This window comes from Takifugu rubripes, chromosome 7, assembly GCF_901000725.2.
Source record: "Takifugu rubripes chromosome 7, fTakRub1.2, whole genome shotgun sequence".
Classification (NCBI taxonomy): domain Eukaryota; kingdom Metazoa; phylum Chordata; class Actinopteri; order Tetraodontiformes; family Tetraodontidae; genus Takifugu; species Takifugu rubripes.
Genome location: NC_042291.1, coordinates 15,578,680 through 15,602,314, shown reverse-complemented (window position 1 = coordinate 15,602,314; position 23,635 = coordinate 15,578,680). Strand labels below are relative to the sequence as shown.

Here is a 23,635-nt window from a genome sequence, read left to right as displayed (position 1 = left end):
CGCGTTGGTGACCATGAGGGAGCCGTGCGGGGTTCTGCCCGTGCGTCCCATGACTTGCATTTAGCCGCCGCGGCCGTTTTGTTGGAGCCGAACACGGAGGCGTGTTTCCGAGCTGCTCGGCAGCTTCTTCCGACCAGACGCAGCAGAATCGGCACAGAGCAGCAAAGATGGCGGCCGGTTCTGGGGCTGCGAGCGCTCATGGAGCCCGGAGCTCCAGCGCTGCTCTCGAAGCGTCTCTGGACCGGCGATTTCAGGGAGTATCCAACACTATGGAGTCGATACAAGGACTTTCGACGTGGTGCATTGAAAATAAGAAGCACCACGGCCTGATCGTCCGCTCCTGGATGAAGTGGCTCAAGAAATGTAAGTAGCTCGCTGCACAGCTCGCAAGCTAGCTCACCTAAGCTAATTGTAGCGCATTTCTGAGTTGACGACAAAAACAGGTAGCTTTTCGTCCAGGGTAGAACAAATTTGGGATATTCATTTCGTCAAATGCAACGAACCATTTCAAGTTACAGTACAAACTGGCGTCAATATTTGTCACCACCTGATGCTAGGTATGCTAGGTTGCTGCTGGCTAAGCTAACGCTGTTTATAGTTGGGCCTCTTGGGGCTCATGGTTGAGCGAACTGCTGATTCTGGCTTTGTTTTTCGCCGATATCATTTATAGTTTGATACGTGGAATGTAGTTTCACGTTCAACTGTAAATACTCAAGCGAGTTTGTAATGTTGGGAGTTAGGAAGTGAGAAGCGCCCTGAAGTAGCGAGTAGTGTTGGACAATAACGCCAAATTATCCAGCTCTCATTTAATTCGCTCCCCCTTTTCTTACACATCTATACGTGCTTATTACAGTTTGGATGGATAATAAACTGAGAATGTGGCCAAAAACAATTGAGAACGCCACATTGTGCATTATGATATTGGTTAAACGAGGAATTGATGTGAATCTTAATGAATGGATACAATTAAATGTTTGGCTCCTCATTTAAGCCTTCAGGTTCATATTGTGGGTGCAGGAATTCCCTATATGCCCCTTGGTTTGTCCCTATTCGTAAAACTACTGCAGACGCACCCGTTTTTAACAATTCTTTACTTCGATCTATTGATTTCCGTGATTGGTTCATCTTTTGCCACACTGGGCAGTCGCAGGACTGGCGGGACTAAAACCGATGCTGACAGCACACGCTCGAGAACAGCTGCCCTGTGTGGGAGCCAAAGGGAGCAGGGCCAAGTAGCTACTGGTCAGGTTGAATATCAGCTTTTCACTTCCTCCGATTGACCTTGTGATACAGCGAAAAGGTCGGGTTCAGATGGACGGGACTTAAACAGGTAATCCAGCGACTGTAACTTGGGGCTAATTGGCTTTGTTGTGTGTGTGAAGGTGTCGGAGCTGGTGCTGAGGCTGTTGAGCGCAATTCCACGTTTCAGAATCCAGAACGCAATTCTGCATGATTGCAGATGCGGCCGAGATTTTCCGGTGCTGTTTTGTTGTTTGGTTCTCGTCTTTTCTCCGCCTGCGTGAAAGTGACGATTGAAGTGTCCTGTACGACAGAGCAGCAGCGGTTTTAGCTGGTTTCTTCTTCTTTTTCTTCTGTCTGGGTTCATTTCACCACAGTAATTTGACATCAGCCGCTGTTTCATCCGATGTGTGTGTGTAGTGTGGTTTAAGTGTGTGTATCACAACACTGCGACTGTAAAAATGTGAGTTGTGAGGCTGTTAACAGGAAGACAGACGTGGGTTCAGATTAACTACATTTTACAGCCTCAAAAACACGATAAAATGGGGAAAAAATGCTTAAAATTGTGGCCGGATGTGTACAAATGTTGTAGGAAGACGTCGGTCAGCTTCATCAAACACGGTCGCTAATCTAAGAGCTAACAACTTTATCCTCATATTCTTCTTCACCTTCAAAAAGGAGAGGAAGTTTATTTAACCTAAAATCATGTCAGGCCGCTGACCAGGTTGATATTAATCTAAATTTATTCGCGGATCATGATAACGCAACTTAAATCGCCGTCCTTGTTCTGCTAATTCCGTCAGCAGAGACTCCAAATTTCATATTGTAATATTCACAACATCATGCTACAATAGTACAAGAAATACCTTCATAAAGTGTTGCACAAGTCCTGCTCTGGCTTCCTTAAAGAACATCAAATGATCTCAAAACCTTCAGGTTTGTGCTTCGTTGTGAGCTTTAAGGTTTTTGTGTCACCAGGAGTGAAAAGTGTGTGGAGATAAAAGATGAAACCTCCCTCCGAGCTGAGGGAGGAACCGTGTGGTTAGGATATATCGACGGTTGCTATCTTCACTGCTCGTGCTCTGCTGTTCGTGCGGACGTGAACGTGCCTAAAAGCTCTTTACAGACTGTGGAGGTCGACATCACGAGTCGGTTTCAAGCCACTTTTGCGGCTTTCGTTTATTCCCATTCTCCTATTTTGATGCCTGTGACGCAGGTCCGTAAAGTTCTTTTTACCGTCAGGCACAGCTGCGGACGCCCCGAGGTCCTTTCCTCCAACAGCTGCTGGTCTTCCTGCTCCTTTCACGCACGTTGCTTGGAAACGAAAGAGCCGTGTCTCGTGTTCTCGCTGCTGTCCTCTGCACGGGTGTAACGGAGCGCACGCCACTCTGCTCTTCTTCCAGCCGACAACAACCACCGCCTGAACCTCTTCTACCTTGCCAACGACGTGATACAGAACTGCAAGAGAAAGAACGCCGTCATCTTCCGTTCCGCCTTTGCAGACGTCCTTCCCAACGCCGCTCAGTTCATCAGGTGAGCTCGAGGGGTGTGGAGGGAATGAGGTCATTGAAGGTCACTGTCAACGCCGCCCGTCCTGATCGGGATGGCGCTCGTCTGCTGCCGATGCTAAAATGAGGTCGTTTGGTTTGTCAGGGATGGGAAGGTGCGCAAGTCGGTGGAGAGAATCTTTACGATCTGGGAGGAGAGGAGCGTGTATCCCGAGGAGGTCATCGCTCAGTTCAAAGCTGGCATGAACAAAAAAGAGAAGGAGAAGCCCAAAGAGAAGGTTAAAGAGGCCACCGCAGCAAAGGGTTGGTTCACTTTTGACCTTTTCTCTGAAGAAATCGCATCAAATGATTTTTCTGGTCACAAATTCATACTGAAAGTTCTGTGATTGAATTCCTCTGAACTTTTCAGCTCCTGGCAACACGAAAGCTGCCCTCAAGAACAAGATTGTTGCAGAGTTCACAGTAAGTCGGGCTTCTGTGTGTATGTGTGTGTGTGTGTGTGCGTGCTTTCCTATTTCAGCCTGGACCACCTGTCGTTGCTGTGTGTGTGTGTGTGTGTGTGCGTGCTTTCCTATTTCAGCCTGGACCACCTGTCGTTGCTGTGTTTGTCTTCCAGCCTCAGTCCCTCCTGGAGCAGCTGACCAGATACAAGCAGACAGCTGCAGAAGAGGAGCTGAGGGAGAAGCAGCTGGGGGCTCTGAGGGTGGATCTGTGCAGCCCCGAAGCTCTGAAGCGACTGAAAGGTCAGGTTGTCTGGTCATGACCTCCCCTGTTGCACCACCTCCAACGTTGTTGTTGTTGTTCAGGACAATGGTGCTTCTTCCTCTTTTCCTCCTTCCCTCTGTTGATTTGTTCCTGTTCCTGTTCCTGCCAGTTAATATATCTAAACGTCTAAATGTTTATCTGACCTGCTGGGCCACTTTCTTCTCCGCTGATTCAAGATCCAAGATGTACTTTATTTACTTTATTCATCCCCGTAGGGAACTTGAATTGTAGTAGCAGCCTAACGTGGATTAATGTAACTGTAGACTAGGTTTTGTATTTACAAAGTATAGAAACAGAATAAATAAATACAAATAAGATTAGAACATTATAAGCATATATACAGCATATATAAGCATATATATAATATATATATACATAATATAATATATACATATTATAAGCATTATAAGCATATGTACATAAATATAGAATAAAATAGAAATAAAATTACAACATGAACATTACAGTTATTGTTATTGGCTGGGTTATATAGTCTGATGGCGGACGGCAGGAAGGACTTCCTGTAGCGTTCCTTAGAGCAGCGAGGCTGCAGGAGTCTGCTGCTGAAGCTGCTCCTCAGTTTGTCCACTGTGTTATGGAGGGGGGGGGGTGGGAGGGATTGTCCATGATCAGTTTCAACACCATCCTGTCCCTCACCACCTCATCCAAGTTTGCAAGTCTACAGCCAACAACAGACCTGCCTTTTTAATGAGTTTGTTGAGTCTGTTGGCATCCTTTGCTTTAATGCCTGCTCCCCAGCACACTGCAGCACAGAAGATGGTGCTAGCCATGACAGACTGGTAGAACATGTGGAGCATCCTGCTGCAAACACTGAAGGACCTGAGTCTCCTGAGGAAGTAGAGTCTGCTCATGGCCTTCTTGTAGACAGCATCAGTGTTTGTGGACCACTCCAGTTTATTGTCCAGCTGAACACCCAGGAACCTGTAAGATGGGACTAGTTCCACATCCTTCCCACTAATGCAGACTGGGGAGGGAGGGGACTTGCTTTTTCTGAAATCCACCACCATCTCCTTCGTCTTGGTCACGTTGAGCTGCAGAAGGTTCTCCCTGCTCCACCTAACAAAACTCTCCACAAGGTCCCTGTATTCGTCCTCTTGTCCATTCTCCACACAGCCGACTATGACATCCGAGTACTTCTGGAGATGACATGTCTCAGAGTGGTACTGGAAGTCAGCTGTGTAGGTGGTGAACAGAAAGGGGGAGAGCACAGTTCCTTGGGGAGCTCCTGTGTTGCTCATCAGGGGGTCGGACACACAGCTCCGCAGTCTCACAAACTGTGGTCGACCTGTCAGGTAGTCCTCGATCCAAGAAACAAGGGGAGCATCCATCTGCATGTTCTCCAACTTAGCCCTCATCAGTCTTGGCTGGATGGTGTTGAAGGCAGAAGAGAAGTCGAAGAACATGACTGTGGTGTTTAGTCTGTCCCAGGAGGAGTAAGCCCTCTGCAGCAGGTATATTACCATGTCATCAACCCCCACCTTGGGCTGATAGGCAAACTGCAGAGGGTCCTGAAAGGGGCTCACCAGAGGTCTGAGGTGTGACAGCACCAGCCGCTCCATGACCTTATGCTTGTGCATGTCCTGATGCGTAAACACATGAAAACGTGCAACATTTTGCCGACGTTTTGTTGTTTTTGGGTTCTTCTACAGACAAGGCGGAAGGGAATAAGTTTGCCAAGGATTTTGAGGAGAACAGTCAGAAGCTGCAGGAGTTTGTCGGCTTCCTGGAGAAGGAGTTAAAGTCTGGGCCTCCTCTGATCGATGCTCTGGGCAACGCAGACATTTTTTACGAGATGCAGTACAAAGAGGTGAAGATCGTGGCTAACGTGAGTGTCTCGTTGCTCGTTAGTGGTTTTGCCTTCGCTGTGGCCTCTGTCTCATCTGCCGACCTCTCCTCTCCCAGGCCTACAATGCGTTTGCCAATCGCGTGGCCAGTCTCAAAAGGAAACTGGATTCTCTGAAGTCTACTCTACCTGGACCTGAGGACTCGCCCATCCCCTCACCCTCTGAAGACGCCCCCTCTCCCACTGGCTCAGATTCGCCCTTCCTCGTGCTGGGGCCCAGCAGGGCCCAGGTGGATCCAGAACTAGACGGTAAAGCCATGGATGATGGAGACGGGCCCATTGACAACAGGGACACGGAGGACATGGACATGTCTGAGGAAGAGGCCGATGTTGCTGCAGCAGAGGGTTGGTGCCGACAACAATGGAGCCAACTCCTCCCACCGGGCCGTAAACGCTGTCCGGTTGGGATTCCCAATTTTAAAAACCTGTCTTTTAACTGTGACTTTGGCAGATGACAAGAAAGAAAAAAATTCCAATGCTGGTGAGAAGACGGCGAAGCCAGGCGCAGCATCGAAGACGCCCAGCACGCCCACCAAACCCGCCAAGAGTAATCCTGCCCCGAGTGCTCCAGGGGGGGTCAACCTGGAGAAGGTGGACCTGGGAAAGATCAGCTCCATTCTGAGCTCCCTCACATCCGCCATGAAGAATACAGGTAGAAATAGAAGAAGTGTAGCTGCGGGAGTGTCCCTCGTTTCCGTGGAGATAGCAAAGTGTCTGCTTGTCTGAATCTGTGCAGCCAGCCCAGCTCAACCGCCTACAGGAGCAACCACCTCTTCTGGGCCGTCGGCGTCCGCCAAAGCCGCTCCCTCCAGCCCTGCGCTGGCGAGCATCCTGTCCCGTGTTGACATCACACCTGAGGGCATCCTCAATGCTCTCTCTAAAGCAAACACACCCGGTGAGCGACACACACACACGCCACTTTGTTACGTTTGTGACTCGATGCCGCCGGATCGAGTAACGTCTCCGTCTCGCTTCAGGTTTGTCCTCCCTTCTGCAAAACGTGACCAACGCCTCTGCTCCTCACGCCCGAAGCTCCCCAGAGTCATCAGGGGTCAAAGTTCTTCTCAGTCCAACCAACCCAAAAGCTCGACCCGCTTTGGTTAACAACTGTAGCCGAGATTCCAGGGAAAGGGAGGAAGACAGACAGCTCTCGCCGCCGCCGCCTCCTCCTCCTCTCGCACCCCCCTCTCATCCCTCAGCTTCTTCTTTCTCTCCCCCCAGCCTGGAATCAAAAATCAATAGTTTCTTGCAGGGCAATCCAAACTTTGGTCTTACTCTAGGTGATGACAGTCCCGACGGCGTGGATGGGACGCCAGTCAGAGACGAGGCCGCTGGCACCCCCACCCAAGACGAGATCATGGACACCCCCGGGAGTTTACCAGAGTCAAGAGGAGCCTCCCTGTCCCCCACAGCCTACCGCAATGACCCGTGGGACGCTGTGATCACGCCATCTGAGAGCAATAGTAACGGAGAGTTTGCGGGCTCCTCCTCGCGGTACGCAGCTGGGAATAAGAGCGGCACCAAACTAAAAGACGAGAGCGCCACGCACGTGAAGAAGCACGTCCCCTCGTCCCCGGGCGCTGACATGAAAGGGAGGAAAGACGGGCAGCACAACCTGCTGGGGATGGTTGGGGTCGGCAGCAGAGCCGGAGAAAAGAGGGCGTTTGCGGGGGCCCGTAAGGCCTCCGATGATGGGGGTCAGCGGGAGAAAGCGGGGGAGAGGAGGAAGGAGGCCGCGGGCGAGGAGGACGGCCGGTACCATCGCATCGAGACGCTGGTGTCGCCCTGCACCGAAGGAGCGCCCATCCAAACTCTCGGCTACTCCAACCGTCCGCTCGCTGGAGAGCGCATCAAGACAGTCGAGAGCATTCGCGTGATTGGAAGAGGCTCTCGGCGAGAGGGGGGGTCAGTCGGGCGGCCGGGGGGAGTGATGTGGTACGAAGAGGAGGAATACATGGAAGCTCAGCCTCTTTCCCCCCACGCTCGCCCGCCTCCTCTGGGCATCAGCCAGGGAGGCCCAAAGGACAGCGCGCCCCCGATGCCCCCACCTCCGCCCATCCTCCTTCCACACCTCCACCCTCCCCCGCCCCTTCCACCCCCCCCAGGTCACTTCCAGATGCCATATCACACGGAGGGCATGCCTCCATCCCTCCGCCTTCAACACCCTCCCACGTCCCCTTGCTTCGGCACTCCTCCCCCAATCCCTCGACCCCCTCCGCCACCCATGTCACAGCTCCCTCCACCTACTCACCCGGCTGTACCTTCTGCAGTCATGGTGGGGGGCGTCTTGGTCCCCGTCGATCACCCCTCTTCCCTCCCCCCCCCAATGCGGCCTGATGCTATGGACAGAGGTGGGGTGGGGCACCGAGGAGGCAAAGCTGGCCCTCTGCCTCTCATGTCCTCATTGCTAGGTGAGCCCCCTAAGATGCCCCGTCCTGGCACAGTCAAAGAGCATTATATGCCCCGCCATGTAGCCCCCCTGCACCGTCCAGGTGCCCCCACTGTCCCTCTCCCCTTACTGGGAAGAGTAAAAGAGCCCCTTCAACCACCTCTGGTCCCTCCCTCCCCCACATCCTCCACCACGTCTCCCTCCACACCCAACTCCCCTGCAGTCGACGCCATCTCCTCCCGCCTCACGGCCCCTCCTCTCCTCAACCCCCCCACCAGTCCTCCAAGTCAGCCTCACAACCAGGCCTCCGGGCCGGTTCCCCTCCTCGACTTACCCAGCCGGCCGCCCATCCTCTCGCTGCCCATGTCCCAGAGACCCATGCTGCGGGGCCGACCCCCCTCCCAGCAACACAACCGAGATCACCCCCGCGGTGGGATGCGTGGAGGCAAGCGGTCCGGCCCTCCGTTTGCCGGCGGTCCCTTCCCTTCGCACAAGAGACCCTACCTGCCGCCACGCTACTGAAGCGGCCGCCGCTATCAGGCCGAACGAGAAGAGCAAACACCCCGCACTGCAGTGCTGAGTGTGTTTTAGCCCTGCTGGTATGAGCCCAGAAGTCTTTATTCTGTTAATTAGCTGCAATTAAACGATAAGTTGTGTGTAAATAGCTGATTAAATCTCCTTGCTTCAGCTCAGCAGCCCGACAGTCACCTTATGCTGCTCAGTGCAGCGGCCGCGTTGCTCAGCTACGTAGTGCAGAATGTTGTGATAACCTTCAAACTATGAGTCTGTTACTGACAGATGCATTCATGAGCTGTGGCCATAGAAGGAAGCCACTGCTAGTTAACCAGCGAGAGGAGGAAGCTACAAGAGTTTTGGGGGGGTTATTAGAAATAAAACGGTAGTTTGACAATATGGAAACTAAGTTTATTTGCATTTGTGTTGACTAACAGCATCATTCACACTTCTAGCTCGTAAATGTGAATCATCCGGAACATTTTCAGTTTAGTCTTGTAGAAAAGCCAGATGACATATTTCTAGTTTCCAGAATGATGAAGTATTCCAGGTCTGTATTTTCCATTGAACTGAAGAGTGCAGTGTTTCCAGAACTAATCTCCTAATCCACAAGTGTATATGTGTGTGTTTCCTTTTGAAGTCAAGAGATTTATGTGCAGAAGAGGGTAAAAATTAGTCCCCCCCCCCCCCAGTGTTGTACATAGTATTTTTCTCTTACTTTTTTTCCTTACTTTCATCTCTCCCACTGTAAATCTCCAATTATGTAAATATAAAATTTAAGACGATTCAGCTTTTTGTTTTCCCATTTCCAGCTCTCGTTTCTGTTAACGAGGACAGTGACGGTCGCACCCCCGACCCGTCTTTACTGACGAGGCCTCGCGTGAGCTTTAGCCCCTGAGGAATTCTCCAGTCGCACCTTTTTGCCCTCTGGTTTTTGAAATGACCACCGAAGAGGCTGTTGAAGATATTCTGTGTTTTTATTAAGTTTAGACTGAAGATCTGGGGAGTGTGATGGCGCATGGTCTTGTACCATGGACTTGAATAAAATGCACAATATCAGATGGGGGGGGGGGGGGGGTTGGGTCACTCTGACTTGAATTGCGCCCTTTTCATTCACACTATTCTCGGCTGCAGACACACTTCATCTTCCCTTTGCTGATAGATTTTTTTTTTGTTAAGATTGAATGGGCAGATTTTCTTCAGAGCAGCACAGTAACCATCGAATCCTTAGGATAGCTTTGAAATGGGTTGTCGTTTTGGCTTTCTTATTATTTTCAAGCTTTTGTCATCGCCTCCCCCCCCCCCCCATCACCGCTTTGCTCACACCCTGGTCCTTTGCTATCTCACCCCTCCCTGGGGTAAACAAGGGTCACAGCACAATGGTATCGATCCTTCTGCCTGATCAGGATCCAGGGCAAAATTGTTCCCCTCCATTCTACACTGACGTAGAAGACCTCGTGGGGGGGGGGGGCTTAACAGCATCTCCTGTGTTCCAATGATCATGGAGTGTGTGTTGTCTCCTCGTGTTCATTTACAAGTTCAGTTGAAGACACAGATCATAAAGCTGCACTGGGTCTCTGCAGAAACATTGAAGCTACATTAAAAGATGTGCCAACATATCATCACTTGCTGGTGTCCAGACCCAGTCTCTGAGGACTGGGGTCCAGACCCAGTCTCTGAGCACTGGGGTCCAGACCCAGTCTCTGAGCACTGGGGTCCAGACCCAGTCTCTGAGCACTGGGGTCCAGACCCAGTCTCTGAGCACTGGTGTCCAGACCCAGTCTCTGAGGACTGGGGTCCAGACCCAGTCTCTGAGCACTGGGGTCCAGACCCAGTCTCTGAGCACTGGTGTCCAGACCCAGTCTCTGAGGACTGGGGTCCAGACCCAGTCTCTGAGAACTGGTGTCCAGACCCAGTCTCTAAGGACTGGTGTCCAGACCCAGTCTCTGAGCACTGGTGTCCACACCCAGTCTCTGAGAACTGGTGTCCAGACCCAGTCTCTGAGGACTGGGTCTGGACGCTGCACTGGTGTTGGCACCATTGTAGTTCTGATGTTATACTGATTGTTAAGTCTGTTACTACCTTCTGTATTCTGCCTGCAACAATGGATCAAAGCCTTTGCTGTGTGTGTGTTTGTGTGTGTGTGTGTGTGTGTGCGCGTGTGTGTGTGTGTGTGTGTTGCACAGAGGGTTTAGTTACTGTGTCAAACGTTTGTAATTGACCCTGTACACACCTGTCATTTCTCTTTACTTCCACTTTAGCAAACGCAGTTTGAAGTTGTGGACAGTCTGTATATGTTGACTGAGTTGAACTGCTCTCACTGCTGTTCTCATCAATGATGCTTCATCACTGGTCTTCAGGTGTCCAGTCTTTTCTGCTGTGATAAACATGCACACATGACTGTCACAGTTCTCATGCCTCTCTACAGGTGACACATCTTTAGAGGTTTAACACTGGCAAAAGGAACATTACACTCCTCGGTACATTCCTGAAGAGGTTTTTAATGATCGGAGCTTTTTAGCGTGTTGTGACTGCACCGTGTTACAGCTGGTGCACTCTCGTCAGCGCACGAGAGATTATTTTGCTCTTTTCTAGTTTTCACAAAAAACAACATCTAATTGCCTCCTTTGATAAACAGATTTCTCCTCTTTTATTGACACTTGCACGTCTAAATGGAGCACATCATTGAAGTGACAAGTCTTGGATATCTCATTGTGACCTTTACATTAATGCTCTTAAGTAGTTACCACTATAACGCGAAGAAATGTTTTTGTTTTTTTGAGAGGCGGCTAAAATAGTAAATGTAGTGTGAGATGGGCTGATTCGTGGCCTCTGTCTTAATCTAAAAAACTCATCCACACTGATAGACACATTGATAATGCATTTATTCTCGTACATAACAGAGGAGTAAATATTAATTTCATATTTTAGAATCCACAGATTTCTCCAGATTTACTTAAACTTTCCAGAATTGAGCATGCAAACATTGCTTGTCATAGATTTTTTCAGATACACTGATGGATCTTCTGAAATCTGTTCTTAATCTACATTAACAATTTAACGCCCTGCTTTTTGTACGACGGCACAGTGGCTCCACCAAGTGGCAGTTCTCTGGTACTTCACCTAGTTTTTAAGTGCGCAACTACAAAATATAAAAAAAAATTCCACGAACATCTAAGAACTGCTGGTACGTCATTAGGTTTTTGTTTTTAAATAAGCGACTTGGCATAATTTAGATTGTGTTTTTCCGTGAGTACGAAATCGGCGTTTTCTGTTGTGCAGTTGCAGCTGGTGGCAGAGCTCCGTGTAACGGCGCCTCACTCCTCTGCCTTGTGCTTTAGTTCGGTCTCTCTCTGGAATACCGAGTTTTACAGCAAGGGTTGGCTCACCTGTGAGAGCAGCTCATTTAAGATTCTGACTGCTATGTTTTCCGTTTCTCCTTTCCTTCCCCACAGTGCAAAGTGTCGTTTATAATTTGGGCATTTCGTTTTTTATTTTTATTGAATTCATGTATTTTTGAAATCCCAACGCGAAATGTGCATGACTGAACATCCACACGTGGTTCTTTTCTGGCAGCTTCAGGTGGAACACAAGCGCATCTCCTAAAGGCGCGTTCAAAACTCTGGACGTCCGGGAGCGCGCACGTTCCTTGCTTGTAGCGTCATGACGTCTTTGCTGCTTCCCGGATCTGTGCTTCCGGTGTCATGGCGGCTCTCACAGAGAAGGGGGACAGTAAAGTCGGGTGTTGAGACGTAAAAGCTCATGTTTAAGTCGCTGTGTCGGGATGGCCGGTACTCGGTTTCGGATGGTTTTCTGTCGGCCAGTGCTGTGTGCTGTACGCGGAAGGCGCAGGAGCTACAGCCAGGTGCGACTACAGCAGAACTGTGAGAACGGCTAATGCTAGCTACGACCTACGTCATATGGTCGGTGTGCCTGTCAGAGCTGGAGCCGCTGTTAGCTGCTCCTGCAGGACTCCGGGTGGCAGCTAAATGCACGTTCTTGTTAGTCAAATAGATTAAACCTATTTTAAGGTTAGATTTTTGGGTGTTTCAGCCATGTTTGAAACTTAAATATGCAATAGATAGCACTGAATTTTAAGTTTTAATGTGATTTTTAATATGTCAAGGTCCTTGTCCTCATTTTATAGTTACCATTTTCATTTTGTTAGTTGCAAATGAACAAACTGGGCTTTCAGCACTGTTAACTAAATGATCAGTCTTACACAAATGTGTCTGATCAATAGTTGTATTATAGTAGTTACTAAAGGGTGATAGATTTTATTGCAGAAAATAGTATCAAATTTGTGTGGATGAGAAATATGAGATGTTGATGCCAAAATGAAAGTTGGACAGAAGAGGGTGTTTCAGAATGTGTCTGCAAATGCGTAGTCGAGCTGTAGTAACTTCACAAAATTGTGCATCAGATTGCAGGCAGATGGTCTGTCGAAGGGTTTTCTGTGGCTAAAGGTGTAAAATTCCATTGATTTATACTCTAATTTAAAAAACAAAGCAAAAAAAACAAAACAGTAATGCAGGAAAATAACTGAAAACTGCCAGCATAAATATTACAAGGCACATTTTTCTAGAAACCTGTCAGTTTTTGAGTACAAATTCAGTCAGTGTAGATGTGCGAGTGCCTATTTTAATTTTTTTATGTTGTTTACCTGTGTCCTTTTTCTTCACAGGTGTCCCCGGCTTCACTGGACCGACTGCAAATCTTTGAGTCTCTCAGGGAAAAACAAAACAAGAGAGCTAAAGCGACGGAGGCACCCCTGAGCATCCGCCTACCCGATGGCCGGACGGTAGCCGGGACAGCTGGTGTCACCACACCTCTCTTCGTTGCTCAGAGTGTGCGGTAAATATAGAAATAACGATTGTTTCCCCTTCTGTTCCATTGAGCATGTCATAATTACATTTGTCACCCCTTGAACAGGGTCAAAGGAGCATTGGTCAGTACAGTGAATGGTGAGTTGTGGGAACTTGGACGTCCCATGGAAGCGGACTGTGAGCTGGACCTTCTTGGCTATGACACGGCTGAGGGACGACAGGTAACGTTTGCCGGTTCGCTTGGTCAACGTTGGCGATGAAGCATATTCCATTCCCATCACGATGGCTGCTCGGCCTCTGTATGATTGTTATCTGCCCTTTTCCTTCTCCCTTATGCTTCCTCTCTCAGGCAGCATGGAGGACAGGAGCTTGTGTCCTGAGCGGAGTGTTGGAGACTGGCTTTGGAGCGGAAGTATGCAGAGAAGGAGCATCCGAATTTGGGCTCTATTGTGACCATGTGCTGAGCAACAGGTGAGGTAATAATGAGCAACATGCATAGACATGTAATATAAATGTTTTCAGCACTAATGACAGCTCGTTACCCTTTTTGTTTACTTCAGGTGTCTGTTTTGACTTAATACCACCTGGGTTCTTAAAATATAATTAACCAAATATCTATTTTTCTGGTTCATCTCTTAGTTATGTGTTTGCACCCTCAGTGATCCTGATTACTGAATTGGTTTTGTAGCCGTCATTTTTGGGACATTCCTCACACAAATCTGTTCCTCTCCATCCAGATCTTTATGTCTCAGTGCTGTGGAGGAGAAATGTAAAGAGGCAGCGGCCCTGAAACTCCCTCTGTCCAGACTGGAGGTGGATGCAGAGGACGCCAGAAGGCTTTTCCAGGTCAGCAGCACATCATAAAGTAGAAGGTGTGAGAAGGTCTCGGTGGGCCCACCTGCCTGATCTGTCTCCTTACAGAGCAGTAGGCTGAGACTGCAGCTGGTTGAGCGGATGAAGGGCTCCAGCATCACTGTCTACAGGCACGTTCCTCCACAGTCGCACGTCTGATCAAGACCTCTCAGATCTAAACCTGTTTGATCTCCGGTTGTGCTCAGGTGCGGGGACAGCATATCGATCTCTGATGGCCCCCTTCTCCCACACACCGGCCTCCTCAAGGCCTTCAAGCTTCTTCAGGTGTGTTTACCTGTTCTCTGTCACTCACTCTTTATGTTTATGTTCTGTTTTCCTCTTTATTCTCTGACTTTTCAACGCCTGATGCCAAACTTCCTCTGCCTAATCAGTCATGGCTGGTAGAACTTGTTTGATTTGGACATATTTGGCACGTCTGTCCTCTGGGACACATAGTGGGAAAATGAAAGTGTTCTCATCTTTATTGATCCAGCGGGAGGGGGACGTTTCCATATCGGGCTGTTACTGGGCAGAGTGGGATTTCATGGCAGCCAGGCTGGAAATATCAGCCGCAGGATGTTGTGTTTGTGGGAGGCCAGTTTCCTGTTCTCTTGCCTTCCAAACACGCTGGCATCCACCAGACCTCCTGTAACCACCCCTTTTTCTGGCTGACCCCCATCATCCCTTTATGCTGTTGACACTTTATTCCCTCTCTCTGTCGTCACTCCATATGTGGAACATCCCAGCTGTCACCAGTCACCCTGGCCAATGAGACAGAACCATCGGCTCTGATGCGTCTCCGAGGTGTGTCCTTCCCAGGAGAGAAGGACAAGCAGGAGTGGGAGAGGGAGCAGGAGGAGGCGAGGAGGCGAGACCACAGACGCATCGGAACGGTGGGAGGACAAAAAAAGCCAGTTAAGGAAACAATCCAGAGTCATAAACAGCAGGTTTGCGTGTTTTCCCCCAGGACCAGGAGCTATTCTTCTTCAATGACGTGAGCCCCGGCAGCTGCTTTTTCCTGCCTAAAGGAGCCCACATCTACAACACCCTCACCGACTTCATCAAGGTGAACACACAACATGGCTTCACCTGGGAAGAGAAGGAATGAGCTGAGGCATCATAATGAGGAGCATTAATGAGATGCATCGCTATATTTAAGTTGCTGTTTAGTTAAACTAGTTAGTTAAACCAGGCTTGTGTGAAACGGCAATCACTGATGGCGAACGTTGTGGTCATCACAACACATCGGAATGAAACCTCGTGCTTTATTGATCAATGATGGTAAAAATCTCTGGGACACGTGTGCACATTTCTGCTAATTCGTGCGCAGTTAGCCATAGTTAGCCATAGTTAGCCATAGTTAGCCATAGTTAGCCATAGTTAGCCACATCCTGCGGATGGTGACGGGATGCTGCTCGTTAGCTGTTAGTTAGTGCACCGGGGGGCCAGCCTGGCCTTGACGTGCACAAACATCACACGTCCTTCCTCCCTGTCTTCTTGAAGGGTGAATACCGTAGACGAGGCTTCACGGAGGTCGTGACCCCGACTCTGTACAGCACTGCATTATGGGAGCGCTCGGGACACTGGGAGCACTACAGCGAGAACATGTTCACTGTGACGTCAGAGGGTTCCCAGACCTACGCGCTCAAGCCCATGAACTGCCCTGCACACTGGTACACACGCACACACACACCCACACACACACACACCTCACACACACACACGCACGCACACACACACACCTCACACACACGGCTGTGCTGTGTTTACACAGCCGCTCACTTCCTTATCTCTTGTTAAGTCTCATGTTCGAACAGCGCGTTCGCTCCTGGAAGGAGCTTCCCATCCGATGGGCCGACTTTGGGGCGCTGCATCGCAACGAGCTCTCCGGCGCCCTTGGAGGTCTGACCCGGGTTCGGAGGTTCTGCCAGGATGACGCTCACATCTTCTGCACTCCTGAGCAGGTACATTATGCTGGTGGGAGTTTTTGCCCCCTGTGGAGCTGTGAGTTGTTTAGACACTGTAAATAAGGCACATACGGTCCTAAATTAGAGCATTCAGATGGTTTGCTTCAGCATGATGTTCCAGACTGGATGAACTGAGCTCTTTGTTGTGCTCACATATTCCATCTCTCAGTCCGCGCCGTCTTTACAGTCCTCCCAGAACGGATGCATTTTCCTTCTTTCTGCTCTCGTTTTCTCGTCCTTCCGCCGCTCTCATCCTCCTGAGCTGACTTGCCGATCTCACGTTTCCCCTTTTCATGTTTTTCTTTCCAGCTGGAGACAGAGATTGTGTCATGTTTGGACTTTGTGAGGCACGTGTATCAAGTGTTTGGGTTTTCTTTCCATTGCCTCCTGTCTACTCGACCTACACCATGTTTAGGTGCGCCTGAACAGTGGGATAATGCTGAACAGGTGCGGACACACACACACACACACACAAACATTATACAGTGTCTTTCTCAGACAGATTCTTCTTATTTGAGCTAGATGGAGTTAAGGTAAAAACTCAGTTGCAAAAGTATGAGGATGTTGTTTCGATAGAGCTCCGACCAAGTTATTTTATGTAAAATGGAGCAGTTGACCAAGCTTGAAGGTTGTGGTTCCTGTCTGTCAGGACTCATTAGCACTCACGCAGTAAGAGACAGAGATGATGGCCGTAGCTTAATGGCTTAATGCACTTACACCAAGCACTGTGTGTGAGGGAGCAGCAGCTGGAGAGGAGTCTGCAGCAGTTTGGGGAACGCTGGGAGCTGAACCCAGGAGACGGAGCCTTCTATGGACCAAAGGTGAGTCTGAGTTCACACTCATGTGAAGGAAACCGCTTCCTGAAGACACCTCAGGCTTTGGCCTTGGCAGAAATAGAGACTAGATAAGCTAGTTTAGTGCGAACCCTCCCAACTGAGAGCAGCTTTGCTGCCGCCGCTTCTGAAGTGTAGAGAAATCTGAAAGCAGCTTTGGAAAAAAACGCCATTTCCCATCATGTTGGTAAAAATCAAGAGGTCAGGCTCCAACACACCAGGGACCGTGTGGAGGGACGGAGGAAAGTCAAGTCAGGGTGGGGTTAAATACACACACACACACCCAGCTCGGGTGCGTTGCCATAGAGACGGACTTTCTGGAAAATCCTTTCATCCATATTCCGGTCTGAGCTTGTGTTAGTATCATTTTTTTGGAGAGATCCACTGTAGCTCGCGCTGCTGCTTACTTCCCCAGATTGATATCCAGATCAAAGACGCCATTGGCCGACAGCATCAGTGCGCCACCATCCAGCTGGATTTCCAGCTGCCAATCAGATTTGATCTTCAGTATGTGGGGTGAGTCGAGCCTCCGCCGTGAGTCATCAAGACAATTTACTGCTCCAGCTTCAGTTGAAGTCGATAATGATTTAAGCCTGTTTTCATGACGTCTCCTCTGATAAATGTGTTTGTGTTTAAAACGTCCCCCAACTCCAACTTTACCGTGACCCAGTTTGCCTGAAAGATTCACGCCTCGTTTAAACTCTCAATGAAACGAATGATATTAGATCATATATTTTCTTAGTTCTTCACCAGTTGTTTTCTAATGATAACTATATACCGTAACTAGTTGGCTGCACTTAATTCTATGATCGTACGTGATTAAATTTCAGCCCGGACGGACAGTTGCACCGGCCGGTGATGATCCACAGAGCGGTGCTGGGATCACTGGAGCGGATGATCGCCATCCTGGCTGAAAACTTTGGAGGCAAATGGTGAGATGGGTCCAGCGTTGACACAGATTGGTTTTATTTGCTGAGCTGTGACCTTGCTCATCATCTGCTCTGTATTTGGGCCAGGCCTCTGTGGTTGTCCCCGGCTCAGGTCATGGTTATCCCTGTAGGGGGCGACAGCGAGCCGTACGGCAAACAGGTCAGTGGCGTCTGTTGCTTTGTTAGCAGAACACATGTGCTTTATTTCTGTTTTTTGTCCTGATATGACAGACCTGTCATGGACTCAGTCTGAGGGGATGTGTTTGTCCTTTTAAGGTGGTCCAACAGTTCCGCCACGCTGGATTCATGGTGGACATGAACAGCGATCAGAGCGCCACCTTAAATAAGAAGATCCGCTCTGCTCAGTTGTCCCAGTACAACTACATATTTGGTAAAGGTTTATAATGGGGTAAACATCTGCTCACTTATTCTAACAACGTCAGGCTCCTAATTGTATTTTTTAATGAAACTTGCAGTTGTGGGGGAGAAGGAGAGCAAGAGCGGAACTGTAAATGTGAGGAGCAGAGGGGGTAAACAGCTGGGGCAGAGGCCGAGCGAGGAGGTGCTGACATCCCTCACACAGCTACGAGACACCAGGAGCAACCTGGAGGAGTTGTAGTGGAGATTCTGAGCCAGTGATGTCATTGTTTCACAAATAATGTGGAGGAGGCTGCTTACATTTGTAATAAAAGTGTCCAAAGAAGTTATTTGTCCTTTTGATGGAACTCAAACATTAAAGTTGCAGTGGGAAAATTTCTTAAGATCACTGCCATATTCTTGTGTTTCCTACATCCATTAAATATGTGAAGCTCCTGCTTACATAAGCATGTGTCATGGCTTGAGAATAGAAGGGCAGTCATCCCTTTAAAAGACTGGCAGGACGGAGAGATTTGACTAAAATAGGAGATGGAAGCAGCCATGTTTTCATGTGTGTTTAGTGGAAACACCGGAGTCAAGGTAAAGGCCAAAAGGATTTAGGTTTCCTCTTTAATTGAGAGAGGGCAGCAGGACAGAAAAGACATCAGTCACAACAGTGACACAGAGGGAGGCGTCGGCACCGGGGAGGATAATCGGAGCTGACCGGACAAATGAGACAAGTCCGGCAAATCTGACTGGGGAAACTGGAAGACTGGACCGTGCTCAGTTATTCCGGAGACGTTGAAGCGGTTCAGTGGCGGAGAGGTGAGGGAAGTTCACGGTGAAGCCTCCGCCACAGGCCAGGCGCAGGTCAGCTGGGATTGGACTCAACCAGAGGCGGAGAGATGAAAGCCAGCAGTGGTGCTCTGGAAACCTGAGGAAATGGCACAATCCTCCCTGATAAGTCCAGGAATTCCAGGATCGGGATGGTCTGAGTTATGACCTTGCTCGAATATGAATCCCCAGTGGTTGATAATGAGGCTGTTTGTGATACAACCCGCCATAACTTGACCTCCAGCTTGTCAGAAGGGAGTGGGAATCGAGGGGAATCTGCCCTTTAAGACGACGCCCTCCTCTGATTTATTCTTGATATCACACCATATTTTTAGCTCGTGCTGCCTGTTTTCTGACCGCTGTGGGATTTGTGAGATAAACCCGGAGCCAGACATCACAACCACCCGCTGACGCTGCACGGTAGTTACGTAGTGATGACACGGGCCCTTAGCTCCAGTAAACACTCCAATCCTTGGAGATAATTCCAGGCCCTTTGCCCTCTCCGGCTGCTATCTTTCCCCTATGCACGTGCAGATGCGACGCAATCCGTCACGTGTCCGGAACGGTGCCGCCGCACGGGTCCGTCTTGGGACTTTGTCCCATTTTCTGTCGCCCTGCTCTTCTCACCGGTCTGAAGAGGTCATAGGTGATGTGTCATGTGATTCTTTGCATTATTTACCTCCCAAATTGCTCCATTTCCAGCTGTAGTGCTGCCAAATTAGCCAGGATTCCCGCTGTCTTCCCATTCACGTTTCCCAGAGCTTTAATGGCTATATGGGGCTCCGTGACCCCGCCGGGCGCTCGTAAATGTGACACATTTGCATCCCCGTTGTCCTGGAAGTGCAGTTTTTCCTGGAGGCAGCGGGGGCGACCCGGGGCGAGGAGGCGGAGCCGAACGGGCTGGTGGCAGGAAGATAAACAGACTTTTCTGCATTGTTCTCCCGCTATCACTGAGAAACTGTCAGCATGACTGATGGACGGCACAAACACCCGAAATAGACTCACTCAGGCCGCGCTGCCTTCCCAACTCACCCTGTTATAAATAACCCCTGTGTGCAAGTGTGTGTGCGCGTTGTGTTTATGTGTGTTTTGGGGTTTTTGAGCAAGAAAGAAAGAGTTTTTGCGGTCAGGGACAGAAATATGGCGACTGTGGTTTTAGAAGCTGAAGCCACCGAAAACAATAACAGGAGGTCGCAGAGCCAAACAGTGACAGACCCTCCACTGACCTTACTGTAACACACACACACACACACACACACACTCCTTGCTTCTGCAGTAGCAGCAGCAGAAAGCAGCTACAGCTACAGCTAGAGGAGCAGCAGCAGCTACAGCTAGAGGAGCAGCAGCTACAGCTACAGGAGCAGCAGCGGCTACAGCTAGAGGAGCAGCAGCTACAGCTACAGCAGCTACAGCTACAGCAGCAGCAGCTACAGCTACAGGAGCAGCAGCGGCTACAGCTAGAGGAGCAGCAGCTACAGCTACAGCAGCTACAGCTACAGCAGCAGCAGCTACAGCTACAGGAGCAGCAGCGGCTACAGCTAGAGGAGCAGCAGCGGCTACAGCTAGAGGAGCAGCAGCAGCTACAGCTAGAGGAGCAGCAGCTACAGCTACAGGAGCAGCAGCGGCTACAGCTAGAGGAGCAGCAGCTACAGCAGCTACAGCTACAGCAGCAGCGGCTACAGCTACAGGAGCAGCAGCGGCTACAGCTAGAGGAGCAGCAGCAGCTACAGCTAGAGGAGCAGCAGCAGCTACAGCTAGAGGAGCAGCAGCAGCAGCAGCAACTAATCCACCAGAGCAAAGCTGGGAGGAACAAAAAAATTGTCTTTTGCCTGTAAAATATTAAGTTGTCAGAGAGAGTTTTTCATTTTTTCCCCCAGTCCCAGAATCTCAGCCCACCCAGGCTGCCCCCCCTCCTGGGTCCAGTTCTCCGGCTGGGCTCTGCTGCAGGCTCTTTGGAGCAGGCGCTGCTCTTTATTTGTTCTGGCTCTCCTCTCATCCCGTCACGCCGTCTCCGCTCCTAATCTGCCGGCGTGCAGTTGTGACGCAGGCGTGTGTTTGCGAAGGGCTTTGGACGAGACCGGAGGTGGATGCTCCAGCGTGCACACGGTGGTGCTGGCAGCAGCAGCGCCGGCGGAGGGGGGACCTGGACCGCCCGGGCCCCGGCACAGTGGTTCACAGAGTCTGCTCGGCCCCATTCTGCTCCAAAGTATGTCTGCTATGCTCCGCCCTCGGCTGACCCGGTTTCCAGTCCCACTCTCATCAGAGCCGGACACCTAAAGGGACAACGGAGCGGCTCCTCCAGTCAGGAGCCCTTTGGGCCAAAGAGACATTGGAATGATTGTTCTAGCCAACCTGTTGCATGGCTCGCAGGAGGGGGGGGGGGGGGGGGGGGGGCTTTTACGGGTTCAGGGAAGGGTCAGAGGTCACGCTGGCTCTCGGGACGCTGAAGTTAGCCCAACATCTGCCGTTTCCCTCTCACAACTATGCACTCTGGTGGCTTTGCCAACACATGGAGAAGAAGCTACGGTATCCCACAATGCACCTGTGTCATGTATTACTACAGATGATAATCATTGACTTTGTCTGTTCAGGAATCCATCAAATGCGCTCTTATTTCTCCCAGCGTGCGTGTCAGAGGAGGAGCGCTGACCCCCGCTGTGGCCTCAGGTTCAGGATTCCTTCTTTTGGGCGTCAGTGAAACCTGAAGCTGGCCGAGCGGCGCCGAGAACAAGCGCTTTAGCAGAAGGCTAAAGGAGAGACGTGGATCCTGGACCGCTGACGGTTCCCGCGGCTCTGGATCAGAGTCCAACTGCACGAACCGGAACATTTACCCACCTGCTCGCTGACTCGTACGTCTAAGACATTTTGGTTTGAGGGGTCAGTTTCCTGAAGAATATTCTTCAGAAAGAGACCAGCAAAAACCAAAGCTGGCTTTATCTCAAATATTTGCTCTTTCGCTTTATTTTTTCTTATTTTACGCTTCTGCTGAGGTCAGATTCGAGCCTGTCAGCCCCCACCGGGCTCTGCCCTCCCCGGGCCCTCTGCACCCGCCCCCATCGCCCTGTTTCATTTGTCATTTTATAATTTGATCACATGCAAATTTGTGTGGGAACATAAAGGGTCCAGACGGGGAATCTCACCTGATCCGAGGGTCACTTCCTGTCCCGCAGCTGCCGGAGGAATCGACAAACTCCCGGTTATTTGTTGCCATTTGCGTTTACATTTCACGCAAAAGCTGCGTTTAGTCTGAGGAAGCAAAAAAACTCTCTTTTCAAAGCAACACACAGAAACTACTCGGCCCACTTCGGAGTGAAATATGTCGGCTCCTCCGAGCTGCAGACGACATTTCCTCTGGCACGTCCGCGCCGATGATTTACATAACGGGGTTTTGGAGGGAGCAGCTCCGGCTGGATGGTGATGAAAGCGAAGAGAAGCGAGCGCTGCTTCCTTGGCCCGGAGCGCCGCAGAGTCCCGTTGAATCCGAGGAAAACGCTGGCGACCTGCTCGCACATTATCTGGCGCCATGACGGAACCAAAGCTTGAGCTGTAAATACAAAAAAAAACCCTTTTTATTTGGGTGGGAGGGGGGGAGAAATCTGCGCATCAAATAATGGCGATGCGTCATCGGAGCGTCGTGGCGGTCCCCAATCGAGGGCTCCTGTCGCCGTCGACGGGCCTGGAGGCAGCGCACACTGGTCCGGAACCAGCCGACCATAAACATACCACAGCTCTTTGTTGTTGCGGGGGTGTACCATGGCGAGCTATACCATACATGCGCGTTCACACAAACATAAACTCTCCTGCTTGTCCATGTTTTGTGTACAAATGTGGCCCAGTGGTTTCACTGAATGGGCAACAATTGGTCTTTGTGTGAATAATTGGAACAAGGTTATTTCAGCAGTTTGGTCGGCCAATTAGGGCCCACTGAGCCAACCCCCCCCATGCGCTACTCTCACCAGCGACCACTGTAAATGCTCATTAGGACCCTCCTTCCAGCAATCACTTATCTCCCACTGTTCCCCCTTTTGAACCCTTAATGTCTCTTTTCTTTTCCATGTTGACGCCACCCACCCAGCCCCTCTTAGGAGGGGGAGGGGGGGTCATCAATCAGCTGGAGACGTGGGCCTAAAGCTCAAAATGCTTGCAGGGGCCTTTTGGGCCTCATCAAAGTGGCGGCGGTGAAGATTGTAGCGCTCTCCTCCCGTTGCAGGGCGCTTGTTCCAGGCTTTCATCAGCCCCTGGCACCGGACCGCTGGAACGGAGCAAATATTGACTCCGCCTGAGCCAAACCAACCCCCCCCCCCCCGGCTCCTGCTTTCACTCCTTTACACTCTCCTCTCCACTTACCCCCTTTCTCCAACATCCTCTTTCATCCCTTTCTTCCCGCTCCTGCCTTTGTGCTGCTGTCTGTCAGTGTCCGTCTCTTCTTCCCCCCGGATCAGGAGCCGCAGCAACACGCCGGCCCAGGACGCTGCGACGCCTCGCGGCGACACAGGGCGGCCAACGCCACAGATGAAGATCCGGCCATTTATTAATGCCGGTCGAGGTCCCGAGGACAAATTCCCGTTCGGCGGAGTGATCCTGGCAATGGTGGATGTTTCTGAGGACCACTGATGGCGACCGGGGCCGCATCGGCTGGCTCTTTGATGTTATCTGGCCCAGTTGTGCAACCGGCTCTGTCCTGAGAATCAAAGTTATCGCTCTCTCAGCAGGGGTTTGTTGACGCGTCTCCCTGAGTCCCGGGACAGTTTGGTTGACT

General features: G+C 50.3%; 1 protein-coding gene and 1 long non-coding RNA gene across 5 annotated transcripts; one reads left to right on the top strand and one right to left on the bottom strand.

The window, feature by feature from the left end:
- The first annotated feature begins 23 nt into the window (after positions 1-23).
- LOC101074155 (threonine--tRNA ligase, cytoplasmic) lies at positions 24-18,446 on the top strand. 4 transcript variants are annotated; one of them, XM_029838617.1, is made up of 18 exons: positions 11,937-12,143; positions 12,963-13,132; positions 13,211-13,325; positions 13,454-13,575; positions 13,842-13,950; positions 14,026-14,087; positions 14,163-14,241; positions 14,703-14,849; positions 14,924-15,022; positions 15,460-15,629; positions 15,758-15,920; positions 16,233-16,370; positions 16,667-16,744; positions 17,172-17,272; positions 17,587-17,688; positions 17,773-17,845; positions 17,962-18,076; positions 18,162-18,446. In XM_029838617.1, exons 1-18 carry the CDS (start codon positions 12,063-12,065, stop codon positions 18,302-18,304), a joined length of 2,067 nt encoding a protein of 688 aa, XP_029694477.1. In that variant the 5' UTR covers positions 11,937-12,062; the 3' UTR covers positions 18,305-18,446. The 4 variants fall into 4 exon arrangements, 3 of the variants coding, with proteins under 3 accessions (XP_011615373.2, XP_029694477.1, XP_029694478.1); XM_029838618.1 differs by having other exon boundaries at positions 11,945-12,162; XR_003888925.1 differs by lacking the exons at positions 11,937-12,143; positions 13,211-13,325; positions 13,454-13,575; ... (12 more) ...; positions 17,962-18,076; positions 18,162-18,446 and adding exons at positions 24-363; positions 2,643-2,772; positions 2,893-3,050; ... (5 more) ...; positions 6,113-6,271; positions 6,354-8,364 and having other exon boundaries at positions 12,963-13,100.
- A 344-nt stretch (positions 18,447-18,790) lies between these two features.
- On the bottom strand, positions 18,791-23,635 carry LOC115250397 (uncharacterized). The gene is made up of 3 exons (XR_003888947.1): positions 23,224-23,635; positions 22,017-22,420; positions 18,791-18,976 (listed from the first exon to the last, which is right to left on the bottom strand). It is a non-coding gene; the product is annotated as an uncharacterized lncRNA (long non-coding RNA).